This window comes from Zophobas morio, unplaced genomic scaffold (genome assembly GCF_036711695.1).
Source record: "Zophobas morio isolate AGI-343-1 ecotype UQ-CSIRO unplaced genomic scaffold, CSIRO_AGI_Zmor_V1 ptg000011l, whole genome shotgun sequence".
NCBI lineage: Eukaryota > Metazoa > Arthropoda > Insecta > Coleoptera > Tenebrionidae > Zophobas > Zophobas morio.
Genome location: NW_026972116.1, coordinates 4,916,964 through 4,926,348, shown reverse-complemented (window position 1 = coordinate 4,926,348; position 9,385 = coordinate 4,916,964). Strand labels below are relative to the sequence as shown.

Here is a 9,385-nt window from a genome sequence, read left to right as displayed (position 1 = left end):
ACTTGGAGGGGGTCTTGGATCTTTGTTGTTAAATCCTTAAAATTGATTTGCGAAGTGTGGACATCATCTTATTAAAACCTATGTTTTTTAAAACACATCCATTAAGTGTTTATTAAATTTCTGGTTATGATTTCATCAGTTTTTGTCTAATGTAGCTATAGTATATTCTGTATTTGAGGAGCAATTTTAGATGAAATACTGTACAGTAACAACGTTCCTTTTGTATACAATAAAATTTTATGATGATATAAGCCAGTTAACTTCATAGCGGTTCATACCCACCATAAATTGCAATTTTAAAATCGGACAAGTAGAAGAGCAGTAATCCGAGCGGTTCTTAGCTACCCTTCTTCTGGTTGAATAAAAGCGGCGCATGCCAAGCTGGTGGGACCCTCAGTGGGGAACAGCTTAGCCAAGCCCTCGTAATGACATTGTAAAATTTTATTGTACATAAATGGAACGTTTTTAATATAACTGTGGACGTCAAGAAAACAATCGTACAATGTGTTTTTTCTCCTTTGCGTTAACAATGGCCTCATTTTTAAACCGATAACAGTTTAACAATGAAAGCCTTTGTGAAACTGTTTTTGGTTCCAGTTTGTTTTGTTATGTAGGTTCCATGTATTCTAAAACGTCACATGCGCGCTAAATCGAACCGGTCAAAACCATAACTTCGTCCATAGTTCGTCCTTTGCCAATGTTGCCAACTACATAGATAATGTTACTTCATGAAATCATGATCAAAGTAGAAAAAATTTTATATTACACTGGTTTAATAAGAGATATTGTAGTACTCGTTCCTTTGAACAAGCAAACAACTAATGCTACAATAGAACGTCTTATTGGAGTAGTATAATAATACACTATTTGTTAACAAGGGACTTTTTACAATGGTACCTTTCCAAGAGTACCTACATTTACTGAGATCTTGACTTGGTGATGGTAGGAAAACGGACAATAACTTTTAGAACACTAATAAATAAATGAAACTTACTAACTTAAAAAGATAATCGTCTAAATATTTCGTCGTAAAGCTTATTTGATTGCACTGAAAGCATTTCGTACATCCTCGTAAGATTTTCTAAAATAAAATTGTTTGTCTAACTGTTTCGTCATATGGGTTCATTCAAGTTCATTAGGTCGTAGTCTACAAATTTGCTAAACTAGGTTTATTGATTTATCTCATTGGTAAGGTAGGCCCTCTGGCTTCGGCATTTTATAAAGTAGAATTATTTTTATACGTATGTCAAAAAATACATCCTTTGTCTTAAGTCTTTTGTTGGTGTTCTTTTTTCATGAAATAGATGACGTGGTTTAGGGACCAACTGCTCAGGTATGATACTATCGTTGTCTTAATTTTTGAAACAGATCTGTTGCATGTCTTGAATTTTGATTTAGAGCGTAGATACTAAAATTTTGTCAAACAGACCATCTGTAGTTTTGTAAAAGTAGATGATTGATTCAATAATAAATGGTATACGAAACCTTCGTTACTTCCGTCGATTGCAGAAAGTCGTATCAAATTCTATATTCTTTTAAAACACGCGGTGAAAGGAATATTTTAAGCATATATTGTTCACCTCTAATCATACCTTTATTACCCTCCGACGCAAAAAGAGGTGTTATAACTTTAACCCCTTTGACTTTCTCTGTGTGTATTTGTGGCATTGTAGCTCCCAAACAAATGTACCAATTTCAATGTTTTTTTTTCTTTGACAGTTGGTTTAATCTGGTTGGTTCTTGGCTATATTTGATGATAATCACTTCAACCATTTCAAGATCATCGCTTGATGTAGCTGTGGCTGTATGTAGACAATAATTGCTTATGTAGACTTGAAGTAAGATACCTATAGATGCAATACTATTTAGGAATATGTCGCTTTGAAAAGTTCCTCATAATGATGTAAAAAGGTATACGGGTACCGGAAATTGTTCATATTTGTTAATACTCTTTTGTGAGACCATTTCTATTTGTTTATAATATAATTTGTTTTGTAGAAAAGGACATCTAAATAAAGTGATCTTCTGATCATATCGAAGAGCTGGTGTACGCAATACTTGTTTTACTTCATGAAAACTTAATTATACACGTCCGCATAGTGTACAGGTAGCCATTTCGTATTGTTGTTGTTTCAGTTTTTAATTTACAAGCAAATAAAACAATCATTGTTGGAACAGGATATATTATGGCAGTACCATACTAAGTATGGTGACTGACGTAATCTTGGCATTTGCGTTCTGCGAACCTAAGACCCTTGTCAATATTAGGTGACATTATATTTAAGAGAGGTTTTTATAAAAATTTAATTATACTTTCTGCAAATAAAGTATAATTTCTACTACGAGAATGAGGCGATAGAAAAATAAGGATGCCTGCAGTACCTATGGTTCAGATACGAACGATAGGATTTGTAAAAACAAAACAAATAAAAAGTAACGTAAATGTAATACATGTTTTTGTTTTGGAAATTTATAAACTGACATTACCATATTAGTGAAAACATGTAAAGTTCGATACATAGAAAATTATCATTGTTCTTTAGTGCTCTTTTCTTGAAATTGAAAAACACACATCAAAATAATACGTTGACCACTTTTGCAATTTTGACAGTATTTCTCACACGTTTTCTGTTGTCAGTAATGGCTTCATGTCTGTACAGGCACCCTACGACAAAAAGTTATCTTACCGCTGTCTAGTCAAAGATTGGAAAATGTCCGTGTCCGTTTTTGTTGTTTGTGTAGCATATTGGCAACGTTTATCTCTTTCTACCCTCCGGAAGTCAGGTCACCACTCCTGTAATATTATGATTTTTTTTTAAATACATTTTTTCGTTTTGCAGTTTATAGTGATTCACGCCCTTCATAAGGGGGGCGTACTTGCCATTGATTCAAAAACGCAAATATAGATCAAAAATTAATCTTAAAAAATTGTTATCATCATGTTAGTTGTTTTTTATTTTTATGAAGAACATCTATTTGAAAAATAATATTATTTAAAAGTAAAGTATTAAAAATTAGTTTATACATATATGTGAAATTTTACAGTTGAAATATGTATGTACAATAGAAGAAATAGTGTGTTACAATAACAACATATCCATTTTAGAATATTGTAAATAACATTTATTTATTTAATTATTCATTTACCACTTTGCCGAATGTCGTACCACATGTTTTCCTAACATTCCGAAATTTGTAGTACATAGTAAGTATACAAAAGTATAGGGTTTAAATTTCCGTCTGTTCGTCTGTTAAATTTTGACAGAGAATCTCCAAGACTACACCACTAATAATGTTGGCTACATATATATTCTTTGAGATCAGTTATAGTTTGCGAAACTAGTACATGGAGAAAAAGCAAACCTTAAACGAAATTAACAATTAGTTGCCTTGTACTTATTTTTTCAATGATTAATAAATTGTAATGGATTTTTTGGTTAAAAAACTATAGTTTGGTTATGACTAAATTATTATAATTCACTTACTAGCCTCTTTAAACTTGAAATAAATTAGTTTTATTAATTGTTTAATCAATTGAACCCACTAAATTACTGTAGATTATGAATTATTTGAAAACATTATAATTCTGGGACAATTAGATTAAAATGCATTTAAGTCTAGGTTTAAGATACCAATGTTGCTCGATAAATTCCAAGTGTTACTCATGTCGTTTACCATTTTTGGCAATGCTCGAACTGTTGATCCTTGCATAACAGTATACATATGTGTGTTTATAATAGCACAATAGTCATTAAATTTTCAATTGTTGTGATGTTATCGTTAATAACCATTATTTGTTTATACTCCTTTTTTTATGAAAAGTTTGGCTGATTATTGAAATCAATTAATAGATGCCTTTCACGGTTCTGATTTTATCGCTTCTATTAAGCAATGATTCTAAAATTAAATTTCAAATCTTTCCAAAAAAAGCTGAAGTACCTTGGTACAAATGATTTAATTAATTTGTTCTGCGGATAGCAGTTTTTTTCTTAAGTTTACAGTTAACTGACAAAAGCATAGTTTTTTCAAAATTATATTCTTGTTGGTATTCTCTCTTATTAAAGTCCAGTGTCATTAATTTTAATGGACAGTATCTTCGTCAGGTGTAAAAACATTGAGTTTCTAAAATGAATGGTTTATAATTCTCAAGCGTAGGTTAGGGAAGTATTGTAACATGATACATTTGGTAAATAGGTGTTTTTTTCGTTTTTGTCCCATGTCGCCTCTCATCTGTCGTTTGTTTGCCGTTTGTTGGTGATTTTATTACACGAATAATCTCGTTAAATTTTAGTCGTATTTTGAGAGTACATATTGTGTAAATTGTAAAAGGCTAACTAAAATTTACATGTTCATACCCACCAAAAATTTGACGACTTAATTTTGTTAAGTAAATGCTGCGATGTTGGCGGTTTATCACTCAGCCTTACTTTTAACTTTGTGCGTGTAGGTTTTTGGATAAAAACTCAAAATTCATTTCAAAAATTTGTTTTCATTTAAAATGTATTCAAAAAAACCTGCCTCCGTACATGCAGTTTATTCGTACACTACTTTTTAGAACTGTTTAGACATAGTCTCTTAGAAAATTTTTGAATGAAGTAGTATATGTGTGAAGCGAAAAATGGCTTATCTTATTTTCTAATGAGGCAGTACTGTTATTAGTAATGTATCAGAAGTAATATTGTTACGATGGTCGGCAATTAAAATCGGCGTTGGTAAAAGTCAACAAATTATTTCTTAGTAACTTGAAATTACACGACTAATTACACAGCGATTATGTACAAAATAATTCCGGCGCAACTTGACTGGCTTTTCTCAACATTCGCTGGATTGGACTCGACTGAATGAATAATCGATCACAAAGGTGGCTTCTATTTAAAGCCATACTTCCCTTCTAGAAGTTCCGCAGTCGAGGTCTTTCTGGATTGCCTATCGCGACTTCCGTTTCCAGGCTTTTCTGTAGCGAATGCCGCCCGGCTACCCGTCATTGACGATGAGTCATCATGGCCGTACATAGAGGCGGCACATGGGTTTCTTTTGTAACAATATGTTTATGCCCAGTGAAAATTTAAATAATAAAAATTACAAAATTTAATTAAGAAAATTTCACTATGATCTTTTGTTTGTAGTTTAATAATACACTTACAGAATTAAATTTGATAGTTTACCTCATTTCATTTGTTCATATGTGCTCAGCTGTGCTTTAGGGGCGAGGACAATTTTGTTTAAACAACTTATACCAATTTTTGTTTAACAGCAAATACATTGCGTCCCGAATCTTTAAAATTCATCTTTATTTATTTTTATATATCATCTAAAATTAATCTGTTCATAGGAATGAAACCAGAAAAAGCAGAAGTCGTTAGAGTTTTCAATTACTTATTGTGATGAACTTTAAACAAGTAAATGTCTGCTTTATCATTTAAAGTGTTGAATTGTTATTTTGTTACTGACATACCCGTGGTCCCCCAGCGACTTTCTTGTCTATCATCTGCCATAGCCTTAAGAGGAGTCCCTACGTTTGGCGCACAGGGTTTTCAACACATTTTTCGGAACGTAATATTTCCATTGTAAGCAGACTTACGTTATGAAATTTTGATTACAACCTGTCTACAATTTGCTCTCCATAATCCAAAAGCAGTTTTTTAAATAGTTATGTGTGTATCATGGCCATAAAGAGAACTTTTTCAGCCGATCTGAAGTTTAAGGCCGAGGCGTAGCCAAGACGTACAGATTAGGTGAAGCCGAAAAAGTTTCCTTGACCGAGGTACACACAACGTTTTTAGGCGACTATACCGAAGAATAATCGGTTATGTGAGTGGTTTTTAGGTTAGAAAATCTTTTTTCGTTGTTGGAGGAAAAGTCCTACAGATTTCATAAAAATCAAAATGCTACTTTGCTCCTATACTAAGAAAAAATTGGTACCATCATGTTTCATAACGACATTCAGTAAAGTTGGATTACAAATAATGGCGCTTTTGGCTGCTTTTTAAAAAAAAGTTGGGAAAAAATACATATAAGAGCCGCAATGACGTAAAAATAAGTTTTCGATATCTGAGTACAAAAAAAAGTCAATCCGAAAAAGTGACAAGTGAGTCCAAAAAAGTAATTTTGATATTTTAATACAAACAAGTACCACTTCATTTAAATGATTGGAGACAAAACGACTAGATTTGTAACGATCGGATAAAAACAGTTATTCATTTTGATCAAATTTTTCATTAGACATTTTTAAAAATTACTATCTCAGTTATTTATGGAAATTTCGGAACGTTTATAGAACTCTACCCCAAGGAACATTATTCACTTTTTTTGTGGAAAATGAAATACAGTAAAATCAGTCTTTATCGAAAAAATTGATTCCTAGCTTTAACTTGGAAAGTAAAAATTCTTTACGTTTGAAAGTATTTTTTTATTTTAGGGTAAATAATTTTTGAAATGAAGTTAATTTATGTTTATTTCAAGGAAAATGTTTGGTATAGTTTTGGAAATTTTATTCTACCCTATAAAATTTTATTGGCAATAACGAGACGGGCAGTAGTACAATAGCAAGAGATATTTACAACTTAAAGTTGTCTGGTCCGGTAATCCCCAGATGTTAGAAAATAGAATAATTTAGGTCAGAATAGGCCCCATCGCCCATCGTTAGTCACGAACGAAAATGAGCATTATTTTATGAGTACAACTACCTGCGAAATGTTGTCCCACAAATTCGGGTAAACTGGTGTGAGCCATAAATATTTGTTACCATCCTGTCCTTCTCGTTATTGTCAATAAAATTTTATAGGGTAGAATGAAATTTCCAAAACTATACAAACTTGCATTTAGTTCACAGTATTCAAATTTATTTAAATATATGCAAATTTTAACAGTTTACGGCATTATTTAAATGAAATTTTGAAGAACTGAATTAAATATCTTTAAAATTGTGGAAAATTTAATAACACAGTGATCAATAGATTCAGCACTTGCTTTATAGTACTGCTTAAAATTTTTGGATTGCTGCACCATCTTCTTAAGACAATTAGGAAGTCTACGCCAAAAATACCACCTGGATAGGCACCACTAGGACATTTAAAGACTGAAACTAAGTAGGTGTATTCACTATAAAAGACGAAGTTACAAGATTTCTGGAAGGTCATTAGGGCTACGACGTCTCTTAGGTCAGTAGTTCATTTTTTTTACAAAGAAGAAAATTCAACACTTTGGCAGTTGTCTTTGCAATGATATTTTCCCCCAAAATTAGGCGCAAACCACAAAATGCCCCTTTGCTCATTTCTGCTAATTTTCATCCCGTGCCTCCCGATCCTCCTTCTGGTAAAAAATTCATGTCCGATTAGAATCTGTGCTCCCCTTCGCCACCTCAGAATATAATAAATTAAATGATCACTTAGTAGTCGGTCTCGTCTCGTCTTTTTCGGCCTTCCTACGTGCCTAAATTAGGCCAGTCGCAGCTTTCCTCCCTCTCCAGTTCCACCTCCCAAAGCTCCCTGGCCCACATCGCACCCCCAGTCAGCTGAGTGGGGGTGTTGTCTGTCAGGGCGGGAGGGGTGGGGGCTCCTGCTACTGCATAGCGCACCGCCGGCCGGCATTCGCGAGTCGTCTGGCCTCCGGTGCGTTCCGGAGCAGTGTGACCTGACCCTAAGCGGTCGATTCAAACTTACACAAACTATTTTTTGGGGCTGTGAGGAGTACAGGGTTTGGCGGATGGAGGCTGTGAACGGGGTGTCCGAAGGGGACAAGGGGGGGCCGCCGCCCCCCAGCCCCCTCACCGGGTGCTACCTCCTCATCGTCATCGGGGAACCGCATTGCAACGAACACAAGGACATCATACTCCAGAGAGTAGCGAAAGGTGAGCGACCTCTTCTTCTCCCAGGACTTTGCAGGATGTCGCAGGATAATTTTTCGCCGGGGACGTTTCTCGCGATTTTCGATATTTATGCATTTTTTACCGGCGCCCTGCCACAAACCGGATTAAAAATGTAGAGAACAGGATTGACGAATTGACTATCGATTGCCAATCCGGCGTGAATTAGATGCCTGCTGATTAAGACGTTACATCCTGCGACACACCTAATAAAAATTCAGGTGTTCCACTTTGATTATTTATAACTGTTTTTTCAAATTTATTAATATACAACCCATTCATTTAGCGTGCAATAAATAAGAAATTCAAACTGTAAACGAGTCATTAAAAAAGTGGAATAATTTTCTATGCACCGTGTAAATTTTACGGCTCTTATCTAATATCAGCGCATGAATGAACCTTGTTAACAACTTTTTTTTACTATTGCCTGAACCCCTTCCATCTATTTTAATGAATAATAATGTTGTTATTGGTTACTATTCTTAATCAGAATTTTTTTCAATAGTGGTGTTCGATTTTTACTCTAGGACATGCGCACCGGTTCTGTACACTGTCAAAACGATTTCGTAATGTCATGTTGCGCAAGGCATTGACAAAAATTCAATTTGAAAAAGTTCAGATTTGATGTGATTGGAATATTATTGGGGATACTATTTTTGGGACAATGCACTCACAGGATATGAGTTAATTTTAGCAGACACGTGCGTATGTATATTCGTGTATGCACACGCATCATTTTTTATTTTAAAATCTTTTTTGTTTTTGAAAATTTTCTATGATCTATCTTGTGTACAAATTAGTGCAGTAGGATAAAAGTATGCAAATGCGGTCATAAATTGTACCTTATCTTAAACAAGCAGATTGCATCAAGGTAAAAATATTTACAATATACAAATTTGCGCTGGTTAGTCGCATTGTTGTTGATATTTTGGCAAGTGATATGAGCTGAAAAAAAGCAAAACAGAACGCAAAAAAATTACCGATCAATATTAGACCAACAAAATTGGTATAATAGAGCGACAGACACAATTTCAGCTTTCAGTTCAAAAGTTACGATCCCAGTGATGATCCACACGCAACACGCTATTTAAGATATCAGAGTTTCATATAAAAATGATACAGATAGCTGATGGCTATATTAAAACAATAAACACAATTGAAACTTAACCAATTTTATGACTAGTGCACCAGTAAAACGTTCCAAATAGTAACACCTACTTTTGTTTAGCATTGTTTTAATACCGTTATTCATTCCGTCATAAAGTTTAGTACATTCTTTTAACGATGAATATTTGAATTCTTTCAAATTGGCTTTCTGTGTTCCAAAAGTAGTAGGCCTAATACAGCTCTTCCAGTATGAAATTGAATATGAATATGTTATGGCCATTTCGGTGAAATTCTTTGACATTCACGATGAAATTCCCAGCTTCCATATACGTATTTCCTATTATGCATGAACTGCCTCGCAAAAAAATTATATGAGTTCGCGTGGAATGTTACATGCGGATAACAAAATCCTCT

At 33.8% G+C, this 9,385-nt stretch overlaps 1 protein-coding gene across 3 annotated transcripts in view; it reads left to right on the top strand.

The window, feature by feature from the left end:
- The first annotated feature begins 7,603 nt into the window (after nt 1-7,603).
- LOC135126690 (microtubule-associated protein futsch) overlaps nt 7,604-9,385 on the top strand; it is a 76,469-nt gene continuing 74,687 nt past the window's right edge. For all 3 annotated transcript variants that reach the window (XM_064052765.1, XM_064052764.1, XM_064052763.1), the window contains exon 1: nt 7,604-7,849. In XM_064052765.1, coding sequence (XP_063908835.1) covers nt 7,705-7,849 — 145 coding nt within the window. In that variant the 5' untranslated portion in view covers nt 7,604-7,704. The remainder of the gene's footprint in view (nt 7,850-9,385) is intronic.